The 23,062-nt window shown below is 40.7% G+C and overlaps 1 protein-coding gene across 5 annotated transcripts in view; it reads right to left on the bottom strand.

Moving 5' to 3' along the window:
* Positions 1-23,062, bottom strand: part of usp54b (ubiquitin specific peptidase 54b) — a 58,084-nt gene that overhangs the window by 26,099 nt on the left and 8,923 nt on the right. For 4 of the 5 annotated variants that reach the window (XR_312179.1, XM_005749715.1, XM_005749717.1 and 1 more), the window contains exons 2-6: positions 20,676-21,273; positions 10,232-10,324; positions 2,201-2,335; positions 836-949; positions 618-700 (exon numbers count right to left, since the gene is read on the bottom strand). Coding sequence is in view for 4 of the 5 variants with exons in the window: in XM_005749715.1 (XP_005749772.1) it covers positions 618-700; positions 836-949; positions 2,201-2,335; positions 10,232-10,324; positions 20,676-20,831 (581 nt within the window). In the remaining variant the exon portion in view is untranslated. Of the gene's footprint in view, positions 1-617; positions 701-835; positions 950-2,200; positions 2,336-10,231; positions 10,325-19,473; positions 19,630-20,675; positions 21,274-23,062 lie in introns of those variants that run through there. The other variant, XM_005749718.1, reaches the window with a different exon arrangement.

Below are 23,062 nucleotides of genomic sequence, written 5' to 3'. Positions count from 1 at the left end.
TTCATTAAGGGTAAAAATAGCTTGGCAGTGCTCACAGGCACAAACAGAGACCAGTGGTACCTCTGTGCCCCACAACTACTTTGACATACAGTGTTTATTTGTACTTTTGCCCCCTCCCCGCCATTCATTCCTCTATTTCCTCGGCTGTGTTTCATTTCCAAACGGGATATAGGAGGATCTGTCCTCTTATTTCTGTCTTGTTTGGCCTTTCCGGGGCCCTCACTTCCACTTATAGATTTATGTCGGCCCCTGGGTCCGCTAAATCAAACACCTGATTGATTACTTTCCCTGCACCTTATTTCATTGACTCGGCACATGTGCTGGGTTTTTTTGAGTACGCACACATCCTGCATGTGTATTTGTCAACACAACATCATCTACCTGTACATGGGGGAATCGTTTTGCACATCCTCACCTGCCCTTGCACGAAGATACACGTGTGTGGACGTAATGTGTGATTGCCACTCACGGTTCAGTAAGGGACCCGTTCAGGGAAGTAGGGAACACGCTGTACCTTCCTTTACTGCCACCCCGTCACAGCTTGCTGCCAGATTTACTGCAGTGTGTGTAGGTGTGTCTGTGTGTGTTTAGGTGTGTAGGTGTGCGTCTTGTCTTACCACAGGGATGTAGTGGAGATATAATGAACCATCTGAATGAAGGGCAGGGGGTCTGATGTGGCTCCACAGCTGTTACACACACACTGGAAACGAAAAGCATTCTGAGGTTCATACCAAGACGTCGCGCTCATGTTGTTTGGACGGTTCATTTAATGCATTCAAAAAGTGAAAGATGTAGCAGCTCTTTGAGGGCGCAGAAGGGACAAACATCCCCTTACCTGTTCGAACAGAGTCATGGCAAACTTCTGGTGTGGAATACAGTGTTTTGCTGTGCAGATGTCCTCTCTACTCTCTGCGCTGATATGGAAGTGGATTCGCATCAGGAGGTTCTCCTGAGAAACACGTGGGAAAGACATCAGTTAATGTGTGTGTGGTATGTACGGGAATATGGTCGGTTATAGTGTGGGTGCGTGCGCGAGCGCGTGTTTGATCGCTCCTCTCTGTTGGTGCTCTTGTTAATCTGACCGTGGGAGCTGCATCTATATTTCATAAGAAGCCGACGGATTCCCTGACTGAACACATTTACTACCAATCGATCAGACACCGCCTCTCAGGCACACACATAAAACGCACACGAAGAAAGAGAGAGGCACAAAAGTGGCGAAAAGAAAGCAACAAGAGGGTTTGAAAAGAGGAACGCGCCGAGGAAGTGAAGTAACAGAACCTGTGGAGTGTCACCAGAATATTTTAGCATCCGCTGCACGTAGAACTCAAATATTTTGGAAAGATCAATCATGTACTGTACCGTTTCATGAACCCGATCGGGAGTGATTGCTGGAGGTTGCTGGCCGTCCCTAGGTGTACTATTCTGAACCAAGACCTCCTTGTAATTGTTTTGTTTGCTAGCACACAGTTTGAAGACTGCAAACACCTGCGAACTACTTACCAACTGTGAAACCAGAAAAAAACAGAAAGGGAGAACATTAAATTAAATTTGTGCCTCTTGAATCGTGTTGGCTGCAGCACATTCAAACTGAAGATGAACATTCTCAGTTTCCAGACGGTGTTGCACATCTTCAAGTTACACTGCCACAGTAGACCAACTGTAGTTACTGTGGGTAATGCATGTTTTTCCCTAGCGACTGAACGTTGCCAGGGGATGTTTTAAATGATTATGTTTTCTTCAGCTATCAGAGAGGAGTAATGATTTTATCTTTTGGTCAGATTGTTGGCCGACAGAATAAGATAGCTGTTTAAGTTTGGTTGCAGAGCTCCTGAAAAGGCACTCAGGGGAGATGGTGTGTTTTCCCATTAAGTTCAATGTTTTTCGTAAGCTTGAAGATACATCAGATGAGATGACAAGGAATCCCTCACAGCATAACAGTGTAACAACCCAACAGGCACCGGCGGTGGAGTCACAAACACAGAGAGTCTAAACAAAAAGTGAACACTCCACGCTTGTCAAAAGGCATATTTCTTTGAGGCTGCTGTGCTCGATATCTCCTCTCCCCTGAAGGCTTCCGACTGCAGTAAAGATGTGGGAGTTCCTCAAACACTCGCTCAGATCAGCCTTTAGGCATCCCCTCACCTCTTATTTATGTGTGCAGGTGTGTGTGTATGGATAAATGTTGTCGCAGACTCACAAAGCACTCAGCAGCATCGTCCATGATGCCCAGCTGAAAGCGCTGTTCGTCCTGGAAAGTCTTGGCCAGAGCGCTCCGCAGTGCATCTGAAGGCAAGACGCGCTCACTGCTGAACTGGAACTGAGCAAAGATACTCTGCAAACAGAAAGACATCCACGAATCTGTTAATTTCTTTTCTTTTCCTCAAAGATCCATTACTTTACTTTTTTACAGAGCAGATCAAAAACCTCTAAACACAGCTGCCCTGTAAAGAGGAACCATGTTCTGTCAAATGACCCATAAAACAAAGAAACACACAAACAAAGCTAGTTGTGATCTTGTCAGGGACAAAAGTGCTGCACAACAAAGTCCGAGTGGACTAAAACAAACGGCACAGCTGGCCTCGATATCAGACAGTATCAATAATAAATGGCATTTGTAGTGCACTTTTCTCTGACAAAAACAGCTCTGAGAGTGCTTTGGAGCCGTAAAACCAAATCAAACTGTTGCAGGAGGCTCGGAGAAAAAGCTAGGCCACCGAAGTGTGTTTTGAGGGCAGCGATCAGAGTGGAAGGGAGGATCTGTCATTTTGAAGAGGAAGAAGACGGCAATGTTTATGCTCGTGCAGGTGTAGCAGGTGTTAAGTGTTAAAATTGTGTCTCTCTTTATCATCACGCAACGTCTCAGACTTTAGATGGTGAGCCACTGGAGTCCTGATCCCCTGATTTAGGCATTATACTATTCTTCTTCTAACTGTGCAGCTAACTTTTTAAATACGTTTGGAAAATTAACTGCTGGGAAAAACTGATAAAGTGTTTCTAATTTCTTTATAAATATTCCAGGTAAATAATTCCTGCCACAATATCATAATTCTGTATTTTTTGATCAGATTAATTTTAACAGGATTATTTAATACAATTAATAATTGATGTTTTTGGCATCAAATTTGTGCATTAAATTCAACAAAATTCATCTGAAAACCAAAGAATCGGCAACTGAAGATGTGGAGCCTGGCAGGGGCTGTATTTTGGCTTTTAGGAAGTCATTAGCCGTGTTTATAACACAGAGTAAGGCAAGAGAATAACGGCACAAAGCAGTAACATTGATCATCTTGTCATTTTGGAATTTTCGGAAGCCTAACTTGTATCTGAAAATAAAATTAGATTAATGGCACAAACCTTATTACCTTATTTGGTCAGCTCATTTTTGTAAAATTGCCTGTTTGACTTAAATACCTTAAATCCTACATGGGATTGTGAAATTTCAGCCAAGTTTTAGTGGTTGACAGGTTCGCTCCAATAAAACTGAAAGCTCTATATATCCAGAAATAATTCCACATACAGAATATTTGTTTTAATAATTTGGTAATATAATATGTGATAAAATATATATATATATTTGAGTAATTTTGTAGATATTTGTGTAGAAATAATAGCGCTGCACTTACTTGGGTCATGGGTCAAGGTTGAATTAGATTAAATTAAGGGATTAGATGAACAACTGTCAATTCAATTTCCATTCAATTTAATTTATATGGCACCAAATCACAACGGCTGCTTCAAGTTGCTTTATGTTGTAAGGTAAAGACCCTACATTAACACAAAAAAACAGAGAAAAACTTAACAGTCATATGACCCTCTGTGAGCAAGCACTTTGGCGAAAGCGGGAAGGAAAAAGTCCCTTTTAACAGGAAGAAACCTCCAGCACAACTAGGCCCAGGGAGGGGCCTGAGACAGTTGTAAATAGTGGCAGTAGCTGCAGATAAAGTAGTGGCACAAGAAAACGCAGTCTGAAACTTAAGCGTAGTGATGTAGGTCTTAACACAAGCACTTCACCCAGTATTGAGTTCAAGCAGAGGCACCGAGAGCAACTTTTGACTGAAGCTGGACGAAGGAGAGCTGCAGTGTCCAAAGAGGGAGAGATAAAAGCATGGATGGACTTCCTCCAGACTGCCAACGGATAAAAATGACCTAATTTTTTGATGGTAAAAATTCTCAGTAGGGGGAAAGAAAAAAAAAAAAGCAAAACCGAGCAACTATTTTTGACCAACGCTAAAACAGCCCAAAACAGAAATAAACATAAGTCGCTCTGACGTGTCGGAGCAGTGGTTGGTGCTCTGCTGGTTTCCGTCCCAGTGGTATTTCAGTCACTGATTAGATGGCTGCGCTGAAACGCAGCGGGTGCTCTGTGTCTGGAGGACTTAGAAACAAAAAATTTAAATAAAAATATTCTAACATAGTCACAGTTCATCAGCATCCACGTGTCATGATTATGTCCACGTTGGTTCCATTTTTGTTTGGTATACAGAAATATAAGATCATGAACACAGTTAATTTATCTTAAACACCAGCAAGTATTCCTATTTTGTGAATGTTTTTCCATCTATCCTCATGTTACTGAATCAGTGCAGATAAATACTGGAATTGCTACATGTGATAAATTGCACTATGGTAAAGGTTTTTTATTCGCATTCAACAAATGCTTATCTAGTTCAGGGTCCAGGGTGTGCTGGAGCCTAACCAAGCTGACAGGCAGGCTCCAGCTTGAACAGGTCGCCAGTCTGTTGCAGGGCTAAAACACATTTGACACTTAAAGTATTCTGAGTGGGTATAACTTTAAATAGATTAGAGCTTTGGGAAGCTCTGGATTAGAGCTAGGCAAGCTAAAAAAGTTAATCAGTTAATTCCTTAGCTTCTTAAAATCCACATGGACGCCAGCGAACCTCCTCAGGTTAGTTTCAGATTGAACTTTACTTTTACCTACATGCAAAACAGAAAACAGAAGCTGTTGTGTTTCAAAACTCTTGCATCCATTTCAGCCTAACAGTTCTTTAAGTGTTTGATACTCATACTGTAGATGAAGATTCTGTTGAACTTGTAAAGAGACCTTCAGGAAATTGTGACTTTTCTGACATTTTACAGGCAAAACATAATAAAAGATCGTTTTTTAATATTAAAACAGGCATTAAAACTATATTTTTAAAAGTGGTAAGACTTTCTGATTGATCCTTGAGGGGAAGCAATAGAGTACTTGTGGTAATATTAATTATATGGTAACACTGTATTGCACGGAGTATTGCACATTGTGTTGCAATGCCATTCTGCACTTCAACTTGGCAAATATCACATATAGCACTGGGCAAAAGTCTTGACTGTGTCTTTTTTTTTTTTAAACTGAGGAAACTGGACAATTAGGGGACAAATAAAGAAGTGGCAGGCATAAAAAACTGTCTGCTGCAGTCCTTAAGAAAAAACTCCAGAAAAACCTGGAGAGATGCATCAAGCCCTTCAGCTGATCCTCAAGCCATTCATCAACTAGGGAAATGGGTATAAAAGAGCGAGTTATGCTAAATTACTCAAGGAATGGACTGAAAATCTGTGGCGACAAGTCTTACGGAGTGATGAATCCAATTTTGAAATTTTTGCTTCAATATGTACAGAGTAGATAAGGAAAGAAGTACAATAGTGAGTGTCTACATGCTTCTGTGGAGACTCTGTCTCCATTTTAACCTGTGGTTTTGGGGATCTTGTAAAAATGCATGGAATCCAGAAAAATACCATCAGATTTGGACCCAGCCTCTGATTGATTGGCAACATTTTCCAGCATGACAGTCATCTCAAACACACCGAGTGAACATGTGTTTGAAAGCATGCCTGGGTAGAAAAACACGTAATGAAACACTATCAGTCAGAGCACAGACCTCAACATTATGGAAGTGTTATAGAGAACAGAACAAAAGGCAGCCAACATCCAAAGAACGTCCAAAGAAGAGCTTTGAATGTCCTTCAAAGGAGCCTGGAAAACACTTCCTGAAGAATACTCAAAGAAAGTTTGCCTGAGAGAGCTAACGCTGAGTTGCAGAATAAAGGCACTCAAACCCAATATTCACCTTTAAGCTCATTAGAACTGTAAATTGTTTTTGCCTTATATGCTGTATTGCCATGTTTGCACATGTTGGACCTCGTTCCTATATAAAGAAAAAAATTAGGGGTGGCTTGAGCCTTTTGCACAATACTGTAGGGCTATTCTTAAGCTGCACTAGCCTTCCCACAGTTGCTGCTCTCTTCCAGCTACTTTGCAACCCACCTCCACCTCAAATCTGCCTTTCATGCCACCCTTTGATGTCTGCTCTATTCTGTGCTGAGTGCTGTTCTACAAAAACCAAACTATAACCACAAATTGTCTTTTGACTATAGTGGTCCTGACTGAATTACAAAAGGGCGATTCAGCAGAAAGAACAGAGGGAAATTTTATCCATCAAGTGTAAACCTATCGAAGACAGAAAAATGTTGCATTTCAGTACAGACTGTGACGGAAAACGTACACTCATTTGATTAAATTGCGTTTGCTGGAGGCTGCTCAATAATTTTCTGAAGCTTCAGTCAGCAAGAACAGCAAACAGTAGAAAAGGGAAAAGTTGCTTCTGAAAACACAAGTTAACTTATCAGGCAACTTTTTTTTTTAGTAATTAATATATTAATTTGCATCAAGCCATTTACCTAAATTAATTATATCTTTAGAGGTTATTTTTATGAAATGTGGGGAAGTGGTAAAAATCCTAAATGAAATAAATATAAATAATACAGACTTGATTTCTCAAACTGGCTTTCAATTATTATTATTAATGTCGTATCAAATTAAAAGTCAGATTCATTGAACCCTGCAATAACCCTCCGGGTTCCTTCAAAATGTATTTGCCAAAGCAAATAAGTCTGTTTGACAGACAGCTGAGAGTTCACTTCCACCAAACCTAATCTTCCTGCGCCTAATCACGGAGCAACCGACTTCAAACATTAAGTTCACAACAAAATTAATGTGAGTTTAAACTGGATTTTCAAGCCTGATTGCAGCACTAATCTTAGGTTTAGCCTAAATTAGGATCTAATTAAGCCAAATAAGCATTTAATGAAGCTGTGAAGTGTGATTTAGTCTGGTGCTATTAAGTTAATGATTTCTTCATTTCAGGTGTTATTTTTGAAATTGTGGACGCACGATCTAGCAAGATGGCTGTGATCAGGTGGGCCGGGCATGTTATAAAGTAATAGGCAACAATAGGCTTCGGTCTGTGTGTGTGCGAGCCGAGGGTTGGCAGTGGGAAAGGTAACGCAGTGAGGGAGAGAGCGAGCGAGAATAAGAAAGGGAAATAGAGAAAGAGAGAAGAGGAAAACGGAAAAGTGAGAGCAATAGGGTGTGAGTGTGTGTGCTGACTGCAGCAATGCGCCAAGGAGAATGGAGGGGGAATATACCCTACAGAGAGAGGGAGGGAGGAGAGAAGGAGGGAGGGGGAGGAGAAGGGGGAGGGATGAGGCAGAGTGAGTAAGAAAGGAAAGTGTGTGCGCGTGTATGTATGTTTGTGTGTGTGTGTGAACTCAGTCCGAGTGTGAGGGCAGGAGCAATCGACGCAAACTCCCACATTCATTCATCTTTCTGCTTCCCTTTTGCTCGTTTTTCTCCTCTTCACCTTCTTTTTTCTTCCTCTGTCTTCTTGCTCATTGCAGCATGTGTGTGTGTTTGTGTGTGTGTGTGTGTGTGTGTTGCGTTCGGGTATATCTGCATCCAAGTGTGCGCATGTGTTTGTGTTGTTGTTGAGAGAGATAAAGTGTTGCAGTGATTTCTAAGGGGATAGCCACAGGCAGCCTCTGAACTTATGTTTACTACGAAGGCAGGCGCCTTCATCTGCTGCAGAGATCCCCCTCCAAAATAAAAGGATCCACAATCTGCATTTATGTCTTTGGCTCTTTAAATGTGATGCGTGAAAATTTAAGCAACCATTAAAGTTCATCTGGCGTGTGTTTTGGCTAGTTGCTCAGAGACTTTTATCTCCACTGCTGTAGGGACTACAGCCACAGTGTAAGAACAATGTTACATCTGTTCTTTGGTGGGACGCTTAATGGAAACTGACAGGAAAATGTAAACGCTTAGCATGGTGACAATACCTTTGATTTCTACAGCTGTTGCACCGCACACCAAAAAGCTTGAGGGTGTGTGTAGGTGTGTGTGTTAGAAAGATTTGTGAGCATCTTAAGACGTACGTGTGTAGCAGCATAGCGTGTTCGGCATACAAGTAGGACCTGCGTGTGTGTGTAGTATCCCAGCGTGGGCTCTGCTAGCTCAGCGCTTTCAGTCAGCCAATTAATTACAGAGAAGCACTGGAGACAGAGCAGCGTGTGGAACACACACATCGACACCGCTACACACACACACACACACTGGATCACACCACACCACATTACACACAGCACTTCTCTTCACTCAGACACATATTTGTCATCACTGATGCAACAAATGGCGGAAACAGTGCTGCATAAGACTCGTTTACTACGAGGGTCTCACGATTTCACCGATCTCCTGTTTCTGTTTGGTTACTTTGCCACTGCTGAAATGATGAAATATAATAAATATTTATACATATAAATATGATAAATTAATTTAACCAGTACACAAGTCTATAAATGTGCTGCTTCTAAACACTTAATGAAATCTGCTCTTCACAGAACCACATGTTGTATTTTACACTATGTGCAGAAAGACAAAATACTGCATATGAGCAAAAGCCTATTTTAAATGCCACCAATAACAAAACAGGTAAATTGTGTAGATTAGTAGGTTTGTTGTCAAGTTAAAACCTCATCTTCACAAGCTGTTTTTAATAGTTTTTGAAGAAGAAAAAAAGAATAAAGGTCACTAAGTGGAAAGAAATCATACAAATACAGGCAAGAAAAAAATATATATAGTGTAGCAGCACTGCTTATACATTGCATGTCTTTGGCTTGAGATAGACTAGAGTAAGTGTTGAACCCTTTAAAGCGTGAACCATTAAACCATGAAATTGCCAAAAAAATCAAATGTTTTATTATAATGGACAGTTTATTAAAGTATCCGACTAATTTGTTTAAAAAACAAATTATATGTATAATTTCATATATGACTTGTAATTTGTATCGTATTTCCTACATCTGCCTTTTTTTAAATTGCTTAAAATGTACTGTGCAATTTATTTTGTCTCAAAAACTGTATGTATCAAATATTATACACTAGGCATTAAGGGGTTAAAGTGATCTGACATGAAAATACAAATGTGTGATACTCATTTTATACATGAACACCTGAGCTGCTTCTTACTCCTGCTGCTTCAGATACCTCTTTTGCACAAGTCCTGGAGCCTTTTTGAGAACAGGGTAGCAAAGAAATTGGACTTATTTTCATGGCAAGAAAATCATGGCTAAAAGAATCTGCAACTGCATCTGCAAACCGTTGCTGAATTCTCTTCAGCAGTGGATTCAGCTTCTTGGTAGAAATGTGAACATAAAGTCTGGGCGACAGCACCATGCTGGTTGTAATGGCATGCCTTGAGGTACAACCTTTAGTAACAATGAGGCTAATGTCCAAGACCAAACCTCCTTTGAAAATGGTTGTGTTTAAAACTTTTGTTCATCTGGTGTGCTTTTTTCCCTCTTTTAAAGCAAATAATCCAAAGTATTAGAGTGTTACATAACCAGTTGCAAGAATCCCCCCTGCTGAGTTGAAAGAGATAGGTTTCCCCGACCACTGCGTAAAGAATTTAGTCTTTAATTAGCTTAAAAAAACCCAAAATGGTTTTGGTTGTTATATAGCATGAATAAATGAATATAAGGACATGTAAAAATAAACATTCCTGTGTGTGCAGCTCTAATTGTTTCTAATAATCTTCTGTTTGCTGTTTATTAGTTTGTCTTATTTCATTTGCATCATATCTCCCTGTTGATCTGTCATTTACTGTAATTAGTCTTCTCGTGATAACAAATAAAAGGAAGGACCCAATGAAAAGAAAACACAATAACATAGTTTTGTCGCCCTACACTGGTTGGCAGATAAATGTAATGGAATAATAAACTGTTTGCATGTTAAACCATTAAACTGAAGTATAAGTGAATTGTGGACCATAATGGACCAACAGAAACTGTCAACCAGGAAAACTGCCACAATGAAATACAGCAGAGTAATGGGCACTGCTTTAGGTTTACAGTAAAACCACTACAAGCCATTAGAGGACAAAAGGAGGGGATGTTTTACCTTCAAAGCACAGAAGATGCACGAGTCCTCCATGCACTTATGAGTGGTCAGCTGTCGAAAGCTTCTGCGGAAGATGTCAAGATGCCAAAGAACCTGAAAGACAGTTAATGAATTTATTATTTATCCAGTGTTCAAACTGGAACCAAGTCCTTTGTCCCTTTTTGTCTTAATTTTATTGTTTATTCCTTAGATTTCAGTTCCCTCTTGTTCCTTCTTTGAGCTTCAGCATGTTTAAATTTCTTGTTTTTGTTTATTTCTGCGGGTTTGATCCTGCTCTGCATCACCGAGAGCTAGATTTTTAACATATCTGTTTTCTTATTTGTTTGCAACTCATGTGCCTCACATGACTTTTAATCAAAGGGTTGTTCTTGAAAAAAGGCAATTTTGGAGTCTCCCAAAGAGCCAAAGCAAAACATTTAGTTAATTTATTCTTCATTTACTAAAAAATAAAATGCACTTTTGATTATTGAGTGATCAGAAATAGCAGGAAACTGCATTTGATTCATGTCATCTAAAATTAAATCATTCTGCTCCACTACCCACACAGCCCAAAGATCCATGTTACGCAAGTAAAACCCATAAATCAGATGTTAATTGAGCAATAAGTAAAAGTTTGAATACACCCTTCTTTTGGTTACTGATTTTTAAAGCTTCAGTATGTTGGAAAAATTCTTAAAAGCTGAACTTTCATTATTTAGTTCTTAAAGCATGCTTGGAAAAGCAACACTTTGATCTATGTCCTTGAAAAAGATCCGATAGAGACTTTTTCTCTTTTGTGCCATCATATACTACCTGCACCTAAAAGCAAAATGCCTGCTTGTGTGCGCACTTTGTCTGTACTGATTTAAAACCTTCTGTCAGGACTTCTGGGAGAAAGGACGCAAACGCAGGACACAGAGGCAGGTTGAATAACAAAAAGCAAGCCCTTAATGGCTGTTATGAAAAAAGGAGATACAGGAAGTGCAAAAGACTAGAAAATAAAAACAGGGGATTAAAAAATGGAACAAAAGAGGAAAAAGATGAACAGACAGTGAGGAAAACACAAGTTTATACACACATGCAGTCGATTAAAGATAAAGAAAGTTGAAAACAACTGACACAGGTGAAAGTAATGAGGGTGGGGTATGCAATCACAAAGGAGGGCAAACAGGAAGTAAAGCAGCTAAAAACACACACAGTCATTACCAGAGTAAAACAGGAAGTGGGAACAAGAAAAGAAAGAACACACTGGGAAAACATGAACTCTATAAAAACACAAGAAAGAATATCAGTTAAACCAAAACAAGGCCAAACTTGAACAAATACTAAATTAAAAACCAGGACAGCCAAATGATTGCGTGATTAATATGAATTAAATCTCGATTTGGAGCGACCTGTTTTCACAAGATTTGTTCTCTTTATTTCTGATGGTTTTGCTGCTTAGAAACTGCAATTGCGTCAGTCGCCATAATCAGTGGAATTACCATTTTTGAATATGCAGTAAGGCTAAGTTTGGTGGCGTGACAGCTCGTGGCTGCAGGTTGGCATAGTAACACAGCATGTTTTCTGGTATGTTGGTTTTGCAGGTACACAGCAGCCAAAAATAGTGACTGACAGCACCGCTGAAAAGAAAAGAGCAGGCCAGGTGCTCTGTTTTCCTGGAGTTAAAAAGTTTGACTAAAATCTAAAACAAATGAGATCCGTGAGTTTAATCTGCACCCAGCAGTGTGGCAAAACGAGCGCTTTGTTCTGTGTTTGAAGAGATGAGGCTGCTCACTAATGTTTTTGATGCATGGGCTCAAACAGACAGTTAAAGATGCAGCAGGGAATCCTCTTTTACTTCTTTCAACATGTTTTTCAGGTATTAACGTGGAAACCTGCAGTACATACATCATTTATATATGTGAGAAAGGATGCTTCAACCTAGAGCTGGGCGATATGAGATTTTTTCATATCACGATATGTTTTTTTCATTTCAGGCGATAACGATATCTATCACGATATAAGCCAAATAACTATATTTGTAAGATTTAAATGTGCCGTTGCTCACAAGTAAAATGTGAAATAATCAGCAGCTTGTTTTGATTTAAATATTTATTTCCCATAATAAGTTCAACAGGGTAGATGTACTTAAGGAACATGAGACTTTTTCAGATAAATAAAGGCAAATATTGCAAACTACACAAAAGGCAGCCGCTAAAGCGTCTAAGTTTCAAAATAGAACAAACGAAACAGACTAAACTGTCAATTCCACTTAGAAACAAAATATTAATTCTACAAATAAATCTTAGTTTGTTTTACAGAAGAACAGACAAAACTGACTAACTTTTGTCAATATCAAATAAACTGAGAACTAAAAGGAAATTCTCAATCTCTCCTTGTTGTATAGCTGAGCTTTTCAAACAGTTTTAACAGTTACTTTAGTCTGACAAAAGCCGAATGACGAATTAGCGCTTCCAGTCAGAGACTGAGGCTACGTCCACACGTACACGGGTATTTTTGAAAACGGAGATTTTCCGTTTTCGTTTTAAAAATAATCCCGTCCACACATAAAGGCATAAATGAAGGAAAACGCTGCTATGAACATGCCAAAGCAGCAGGTGGCGCTAGATTCCTAACCGTGCCGAAATGTTGGCCAATCAGAAGTCTAGAAGCCTCGGTGGGAAAAAGTAAACAAAGCTGCGGCATAGAAGCAGAACCGAGTCGTATGTGTGGAGGGACAGTAACTGTGTGTATATGTAAGCATTTAAACACTGCAGAGAGTAGAATTAACAGTAACAGTATTGTAGAAATTCATTTCACCGAAACAATAACGTGGCGCACAGTGTGACGCATGCACCAGTTTATTGTATTTCCAGACTTGCTTTCGGCACAATTTACAGTGCAGCTACTCTGTTTTTTGTCAGACTTGAAATAGCCGAAATACCTTCACACTACAGAACTTCTTTGGCTCTTCTGTTCGACAATCTCTCCGGCATTGGAACCATCATCTGTTTTCTCTTCGGTCACGCTCGGTTGATTTTTCTAGTCGGCACACTCATTTCCTCCATTACCCGCTGGCTGCTTCCCAAACAAACACACGTGCGGCTTGGCACTTGTGCTGTACGTAACAAGTCACGCGACGTGACGCTGCGGCTGTGATTGGTTCGGCTCTGCGCTACTGAATTTGGATCGGCTGACCTTTTTTTTTTTTTTTTTTTTTTTTAAGAGAACAAGAGCGGCGAGGTCTATCGCGATAGCTTAATTTCTCTATCGAGTAAAAGTTATATCGCGATACATATCGTTATCGTTCTATCGCCCAGCTCTACTTCAACCCCACGTGAACTATAGTTAAGTGCAGTAATTCATGGCTTAGTGTGATATTTTAACTTTGATTTAAGAGAAAATGAGACTGATGATATATTGAAAAGCTAAGCAGACATCAGATTGCACTCAGCAAGTGGACTTCCTCTTTTGCCATCAACCTGATCTGTTTACCTGCCATCCTCAAGAAACCTCTGGTAGTAAACCTCTTCCCTTGTCCTTTCCGAACAGTTCCGCGTACAGATTTGCAAAATCTGTTTATAGAGGTTACTCACACTGTAGCTTTGAAAATAACTGAATCAAATGACTTTCAGTAATGTGAAATGATTGCAGAGAATCAACACCCAAGTCTGCAGCGCGTGATGGCTTTCAGCCATTTTCAGCTAATTGGTTTTTTCCATCAGCTTCCACTGAGTGTGCTTTCTGCTTTGTATATTTTCAGCAATAAAAGACAGTCGGCGGACAGAGCGATGGAAAACTACCAGCAAAAAAACTCAAAGAAACTAAAGAGAAAACAAAAAAAACTTGCAGAAAGAGAAGGTAAACCAGCTGTTGCTGTTCTCCCTCTCTTCAATGCATAACTGGAAGAAAGAGCTTTGAGTGCATTAATTCAGCATGATGTTAAAAGATAATATTAACATAGCAGTGTCCCTTAGGCCTCTACAGAGATCTGCAGAACAAATGCACAAGACTGCACGCACTTACAGTATGATTGCAAAAGAAACCTGAGCATTACACTGGAATGTGTGTCTTATAAAGAGAGTGATAAGTGGAAGAAAGAAAAGACAGCTGATAACAGACTGCATGCTGACGCCAGTGTATCCCTTCTATCTTCCCCTCCTCACTGTTTCTCCTCCTCTTTCTGTAGTTTATTTGGTCGTGATGAATCGGCTCCCTGCACAGCACTGCAGCAGCCACAAGGAGGGCACAATCTCTCCATGCCCATCTCTCTTCATCAGCATGTATCTATCCATCTCATTTTTCTCCTCCTCTAAGCACATCTCTCGCTTTGTTCCTCCCCCTGTCTTTCTCGCCCCTGCTATCATTTGTATCATTTGTTTTTCCTTCCTCTTCGTTTTTTCCCCCCCTTTTCATTTCTTTGTCTTTCTCTCGCAAACAATGGTGAGACTGCAGGAACATCTTAGGGGGGGGGAAAAAAACACCAGTTCTATGCATGACAAAAATGATGACCTCATCAGCTAATGCTTTACTTGGTGTGATAAGTGACAGGATGATACCTGATGCACGAGTGCCAGATTTATGATGCCTTGGAAAAAGTTTGCACAAAGTACGCTCATGTGTTCACTGCATATTTGTGAGATTTATGGTTCCCTGAGACAGCACTTCTGCTCAGACCTGGTGCAGTTTTAGTAAGGCTACTTGTGCTGCCTCGGCTAAAGTCAAGAAACCCAAGATTACACAGATTACATGAAAGACTGCAACAATATTGGCTGTGGCTAAATGTAGATACAGACAGGTGGCAAATCAAAGGAATGTCTACTGCAGGAAGGAAACTTTATTCATCTATAAGATTTTGCTGCTTTGATGATGGTGGTGAAGACCGCTGTCTAACATCACAGAGGTGGTGATTGGCTTTAGAACAAGGGCCATAGCATCAATCAATTTTATACTCATCAACTCATTCAGTGAACCCTTGTGCCCTATGGATTGGGGAGCCTTGCCATATATCAGAGACAAAGGCGATCACTATCAGCAATGTCGTATTGATTTGGCCCAAAACATGCCAGCAGAATGGCCCGCAGGGGTACGCAGGGCCATCAGGACCCCTGACAGGAGAGGTCACGGGATCAGGATTTTTCTCCTTTAATGTGTCATTCCACTATATCTGTGTTATTTTGGCAAATACAGTACCACACACTCATGTAATCTTTATCATTCTACTTATTCATGATTCACAGGAATAATACAGCTTAAATGCTCATGTTAAAATCAGTGTGTGAGCTCATGGCTCATTGCCTCATCTTGTTGTGTGCATCTTTATGGGATTTGCAATTTTTGGGGGTTGTGGTCTGTCTCTGGCAAAACTCCCGTATTACTTAAAAAACATGCAGATTCACCTTTTTTAAGAAGTCAAAGTGAGTTGAAACTCCAAATAGATTACATTTTTTGGTACTTTCTTTGAGTCATTATGGCCTGAACAACATAAAATGAACTGACTATGGTAATACCCAACGCCTTATTTTCATTCTTGGACTCACCTTGAGTAGTTTTGCATGATTCACTGTTCAAAATAGCTCTAATTCACTGAGCCTTGGTGCTATTAATCATCAGTCTGAACACTTGCTTTAACTTGCGTCTAATTGGCTGACCCTTACAAACAAAAGGTTCAAACAGCAGGTGGGTGGAGCTCTGTGACCACTTTTTAATGAAGCCTACAAATGTCAATTGATTTGCTTATAAAGAGCTAAATAAATAGGTTACCATCACATATAAATGGCGTTGGGTTGTGACTTAGAAGCCTTGATAAACAGTCTTATTATAAATTCCTGTAACTTTAAAGGCTTCCAAAATGTACATACACACAGCTGCTGTCATTAATAATTGGAAACACTGTCACACTGAGGCATTTCCTGCACGTCAGCTGATCAGCATCAGCTGACTCTCTTAAATACCAATCACATTCAAACATCCTCCGGTAGTCTTCAATAAAGACAATAAGGAGGCCTTCATAATCGGATAACCGGAGCACCACCTGCCTCAAAGTGCTCTTAGGACTCTGTTGGCTGAATTCTGCCCTCCATGTCCCCAGCTCCTCCTGTTCCAGTCTCCTATTACCACATCTGGTAATGCCATCTCATTTCCTGTGCTTTTTGTTTAACACATGATACTGTTGTCATCGCAAAAGCGAGTTCATAATATCCTGTACTTTTGACTCGTGTATCTGTCATTTAGAACAGCGGTCCCCAACCTTTTTTGCGCCACGGACCGGTTTATGCCCGACAATATTTTCACGGACCGGCCTTTAAGGTGTAGCGGATAAATACAACAAAATAAAACTAGTACCGGTACCGAAAAAAAAGAAGATTTATTCATAACACACGTGAAAAGACCCAGGAAAACCGAGTTAACGATAAAAACGATAACAAAATAACGCTGAAAACCGATTAAAAACCCTGAAAACCATACATTTCACACCTGAGCCTCAACTCTCGCGGCCCGGTACCAAACGACTCACGGAGTTGGGGATCTTGTCAGAATTGATGGAACTATGAACACGAAAAAGTACAGTCAGATTTTCATCCACCATGCAATACCATCTGGAAAGGCTCAAAATATATCAAATTGAGGGATGGCTCACAACTTTTGAATAGTTCTTAAGCTACATACAATTGTAGCCACACTACAATTTTTTGCTCTACCTTCCCAATGCTGATTTTATTTCTCAAGTTTAATCATCAACTGAGCTCTGCTCCAACACTCAAACCTGCTCTGAATTCTTTCATTAAATGATGACTTTCAATAAACGTCCTTCGCTTTAATCCCCCCTGCATCAGTGATGAGTTTGCCTTTTGCATCAAATCAGAAATATCGGAAATGCTTCAAAAGCCTGTTTTGTTGTCTGGTTCCTAGGATCATATTCAAACAAGTGCAAACCTCAAATTTGTCCCCACCGCTAGACCTTGAAATTGACTAATGTTTTCTTTTTGAGTTTTTTTTTTTTATATTGCCTTATAGGGCTACTGGCATAATAATAACAACCATGCTAAATTTCTCCTGTTATTTGAATATTTTAAAAAAAGCGAATTCCTTCAAAGTTACAAAGTCAACACAAAGAGGAGACATTGTCTCCCAAAGAAAACACTGCTGCTAAACTACCTCCAATCCCTTGTTTGCAGTCCAGGCTTTTCTTCTATGACTTATCAGTGTCACTATGTAACACATTTCCATAACGCTCACGTAGCGGCTAGTTTGGCACAGCCTCAAACAAAGAATAAGCAGCTACCTTGCACTCCGGCCTCTTTATTTGCTTGCCAGAGTCTGTAACTATAAAACGTCTCGGCTACAAATGTTCTGCTGTTGGCAGTCAGAGTGAACATAAGAGTCTTCGTGCACTCACAGAAACCAAGGAACTAAAGAATCAGTGCATTACTTTGATTTTTTATGGAAGTTTCTCTGCAACAAAATGTCCAAATACTGAACATTACCGTTAGCTTTGACTGTATGCCCACTGAACAGAAGCTAGAGAATGTCAAAATGTTAGAGTTGAGTGCAATTAGAAACTGCAAAAATCTTAGGAGTCAGCAAGAACTGTGTGAATCATTTCTGCTAAGCCACAACCTGAACTCGGCTGGCTTTATTCTTAGCGTTCCCTGATGGTGAATACGTGAAAAATTAGAAGGATCACTTCCACCTAGTTTCAAGGAATTAGGCTGGGAATTTTCAGAATAATCTTGCTGACAGACAGACTAAAGGCAGCGGAAACACCTCTTCACTGAAGCTTGAGCGTCCACCTCGACAGGATCAGAGTGACCAGTAAAGCATGCTGACCTGCACCATGGCATATTTAGCATACTGCGTCTGTTTGCACACACTAAATATTTTTCTTTACTATTAAGTAGTGTGGCGTGCTACAGCAGTCTCTACTTGTTCAGGGTCAGATTCTGATTCAAGCAGGTAGTGCTGAACTCTGACATCAGTACAGGTCCTGCAGCAATGTGCAGTGTGACAAATCTTACTTTACTTTCACTTCAGCTGTATAACTGCAGGAAAACCAATGCAAGCGTATGATAAAAAATTTAACTTTGCAATCCATACAGACATGTTTTGTTTTTGATAAGAGTCATGTAGAAAACGCTGCACATCTACAATCTTAATTTTGCTCTTCCCTACCACTGCATCACACACACACACAAGCACACGCACATGTGCACGCTGATGCCTGATGAGTGAACCCATGTTTCTTTTTTATCAAAGCCAGCATTATCCATACATCCTTTAGCTATGATATTTTTTTACCTGTGTTTACACAATGAAAAGTTGCTGAACATGCGCTTTACCTCGGAGCACCTCGCTCATTATACTACATAAATTGATACAGAAAAAAAAAACACTGATGCAGCTGCTGTCACACAGCAGCTCCACTGCAGCAGCAGCAGCAGGAGGTTAACTTCTTTGCCCAAGGGGCCTTGAGGAGCAGGAGAGAGAGTATCTCACTTAGTATCGATGCACAATAGCAGTAAGACACTATACAGAACAAAGAGCAAAGCTTTTTTTTTACAGCTAGCTGCTGAATGGACTGGTTGACAGTGTTTTTTTTTATGTTAACAAGATCTTAAAAACGTGATTTATAAATATTCATGAAATAAATGAACATAAATGAATAAATAATATGTGATAATGGTTTGTTTCAGTGTAAAAAAAAAAGAATATTTTTGGATTTCAGGCAGAAAAAGTAGGGCTCTGTAAAAATAAAATGTTTCCCTATTAGAGACGTGGCATTTGTACATTTTTACATTAAAAAAAACTAAAATAATTTCTGCAACAATAATGTTTGGTTGCAGGATAACTGCTGATGAAGCAAGTTCTAAAGCTGAAATCTGATGTCTAATTGTTAATCTCACCTGCCAACAGACAGTTAATACAAGCAAAAACGCCCACATGAGCACCCCTCCCCACACACACACAGACACACACAGTAAAGTACTGCCAACTGCAGCTCAGTTCTTTAACACTGCCTCAGTTTATCCTCACTCATCTGTGTCCTGCTAAAAACATCCTCTCCCCATTCTGTGTGTGCATGTGTGTGCACATGTGTGTGTGTCCTTGAAGTGGCCCACTTCCTTTGCTGCTGAAGCTGCACTGCATGCCTCTGTTGAGGCATTTTCTTTATTTCGTAAAAAAAACCAAACTATATGTCCTTCACTTTGTCTTTTCATCTCTCTCCCTCTCCCCCCACTCCCTTCTTTGCTCTTCACAAACATTCTGTTCTTTCTTCTTACCTTATTGGACTCTTTAATTCCTTTATACCTCTGAGCGGCATCCCCTTCGGTCTTCTCCTTGGTTTTTTCATACTGCATACTCCTCATCCCTTTCTTCTCTACTCCTCCTTCAGCAACTTTTCCTCTTCACATCTATCCCTCTGCTCTCTCCGACTCTCCCTAAGCTTCTGCCCCGCCACCCCCCTCCCTCTTCAGCTAACTTCTCTCTTTTCTTACTCTCTCTCTCTCTCCGTCGCTCTCTTTCAAGCCAGTACTCAAGAGGTATTTACTGTGTGTGTGTGTGTGCGTATGTGTGTTCATGTGAGGGCAGGTATGTTTGTGCCAGCTGGAAGTCTTGGGAGGAGGGAAGCAATCTTTATGTGTGTGTGTGTGTGTGTGTGTGTGTGTGTGTGTGTGTGTGTGTGTGTGTGTGTGTGTATATATGTATGTGTGTATGTGTGTGTGTGTGAGGAGATGCAGCAGCACAGCGTAAGCATCCACATACTCAGACTGGATGTCCACACTGAAGCCAGACGGTCAGCCGTGCCAAAACCAACCGAAACACGCAAACCCTCGTTAATATGGCACTAATCTCATCCCCGTCGCGCTTTAAGAGTAATTTACTGCAGTGCGAGGGTAGGCTTGTGACCACTGGCTTCATGAAAGTGTGTGTTAGCATTGTGCATTATGTCCTAAATGTGAAAATATAGACACAGATGTTGAAAAATGAGTTTTTATATAAGAAAGTAGTTGCTATTTTTTGCCAATAGTACACAAACTTAAACTGAAACATTTTCACTGTAAAGGCTTTCAGAGAAACACAGATTTGGAGAAATAATCACCTGTATTTTGTGCTTTTCTTACATAGAAGAGTGAGTTGTTAAGCAGCCAGAAAGTATTTGGAGCTGTGTAATTTATTATTCTTTATCACTATAGATAAAAATGCAGCTTTTCTTATAGAGTCTACATATTTTAGAGGAAGGTAAATTGAACAGCAGACAAGTTAAAGTGACAGATAAACAAATAAAGTCAGATTTTTTTTTACTTCTAAGAAAACCTACGAATTTAGAGCACTTGAACTAGTGTGACAATTACTCATGCAGGTGGATTAAGATCAGGTGCCATTGAATACTGCTTTAGTCGTAAGAATCTCCATGAAAAACATTTTAACCCCTAAAACTTTCTGCCCAGAAAATGCTTGTGCATGTGTTTATCTGACTGACCTGCAGGGCGCTGTTGAGGAAGCAGCTGTTCTGTCCCGGCTCGTTGCTCAAGCCTTTGCTGGGTGCGATAGAGGTCATGGTTCTCGGGGTCACCAGCCCCTGCACCCCACCTACCGCTCCACCGCCCGACGCAAAGTAGTTCCTCTTCCACGACATCACTACCTGGACGCCCCCGTTTCCACGACAAGGCGGAGAAGGGGCGGGGCAGCAGACCAAACAACGGCCTCTATGTCACTCCCATGAGAGAGAACGTCGGAGAATGAGAGAAAAGCAGAGGAGGACAAAATGGACGGAGGAAGAGGAGGGAGGTGGCGGCCGTAGATTGAAGAGACGCGGTGTGTCTTAGACGGGGATTTGGCACCCATACAACCCTGCCCCTCTCCAGCCGTGTTTTTACTTTAAAATCTGTCCACTTGCATGAGCCAGCGGTTGGCTTTTTGTTTTTCTGTTTTTAGCTCCTCGGATTTAGCAGTTTGTGTTTAAAGACATGAGAACGTTTCCAAAGCGTCCTTTGGCAGATTCTGTCACATGGATTAGACAGCGCTGCTGCTCCCATGTGGGGACTCCGTCGATGCTTTCTTCTCCTTTTTTACTTTGCCTGCAAGACACAAAGACCAACCTGTTAGGACTCTGCACACACAACAACGAGCAACAAGAACCTTTAGCAGGTTTACCAACAGGTACAACTGTGGTACTAAATCCTGTTGACTCCATAGACAGAGTGATGTTCCTTTAGTACCAATGCAGCTGAAAAAAATGACGAGGACTTGTAAAGACTTAAACAATAAACTCTGTTCCAGGGTGTTAACCAGATAAATGAAAGTGAGACTGGTCTACCCCTCCTGAGAGTTTGTTTGGCAGATACAAGAATATCACTGATAACTATTCCCTCTATTGCCTTTATAGTTATTACAACACGCTAGCATGGAAACAACATGAACAAGTAATCACCACATTCGATCGCTCAAAGCAAAACTGCAACTTTAACCTAGATAGCAGCAACATTTGGTCCTAATCAGGATACTTTGGCACTTTGGCTCAGACTTTGAGACTAGATGTGGCCCAATAGTCACAACATACCAACCCAGTTTCATGGCATGGGAATAGTCCCACGTTTTGCCGCGATATCAGGTTGAACACACCTATTGTCTTGCACATGTTAAGTAGTTCCTTGGGTCACATGGGTTGCAGGTTGGGAACTCTGCAAGACATTTACAAACAATTTTTGCAAGGCCATATGATGTTGGAGAGTGAACTTGGTCTATAATTATGATTAAGTGGGTGGTTTGTGTCAAAGTATCATACACATGATTGCCAGGACTAGGTTTCCTAGCAGAACTCTGCGTGGAAACAAGATGATTAATGTCATTCCCTTCACATGTCAGTGGTATCAATTTAATGGCTGATCACTGTATACTTCTGAAATCTGTCTTGGCCTCTTTTATGGCATCAACACATAAAAAAGGCAAAATAAAATAATGAAATACATTTAAACAAGCAAATTTTAAAAAGGCGGTAAAGGTTGTTGCTTTGCCATCATGTAAACATCATACGAACACAATAATATGAGGGAGGGTAGCAGTGCATCAGTGGTAGGACACAGGAAGAAATCTGTTATGTCATTTCATAATCAGTACTTAGGGACATTATCTGGAGCTTATGCTGGTTCAAGCATCAATATGCACGGCTTCTAAACATGCGTGTGTGAGATGATAAAAAAAAGGCAATCTGTGTGTTTGTTACTCTACAATATGTGTGCGTGGGTGTGTGTACATGAAGTTGCATAACACCACAGGGCAGTAGCTAGCATATCCGCAGTGCCCCCTCCACCCTCCCTCCCTCCCTTCCTTCCTTCCTTCCCCTATAGCTTCCCCACTTTTGGCAATGCTCCCTCGCCTGATTGCTGGGTTGCGTTACTGCCACAGCACCCCCTTGGCGAGAGGCCAGAGGGCGCAGGGATGCTGCGGCGAGCAGGTGAGCAGCGTGGGCAGTTGCTATGGCGATGGCCACATGGGATGGGTAACAGTGGGGTGGGGTGATGGGGGGTGGGATACAGCTTGGGGAGGGGACATCGTGACAAGGATGGCAAGTGAAATGCATCAGAGCGAATACAGAAGGAAACATTATGCAACTGTTAGGCAGCAACATTGTCAGTTCATCCACTTGTCACAGTCACAGAGTTCTACTGCAAACTCTATCTATCTATCTATCTATCTATCTATCTATCTATCTATCTATCTATCTATCTATCTCTTATATACGTTTATCCGTTAACAAACAAATCCAAATTGCCTGAGGATTTAAAAAGGGATTTGGTGTGCCATTTTTTTCTCTACAGCACAGCATTCTGAGCTTCTTTCTCAGCATACAGTGTGCATATGTGTGTG

The sequence above is a fragment of the Pundamilia nyererei genome, unplaced genomic scaffold (genome assembly GCF_000239375.1).
Source record: "Pundamilia nyererei isolate P.nyererei 1_Seehausen unplaced genomic scaffold, PunNye1.0 scaffold00253, whole genome shotgun sequence".
Taxonomy (NCBI): Eukaryota; Metazoa; Chordata; class Actinopteri; order Cichliformes; family Cichlidae; genus Pundamilia; species Pundamilia nyererei.
The sequence above is the reverse complement of the archived record's forward strand: the minus strand, read 5'-3'. Positions and strand labels throughout refer to the sequence as shown.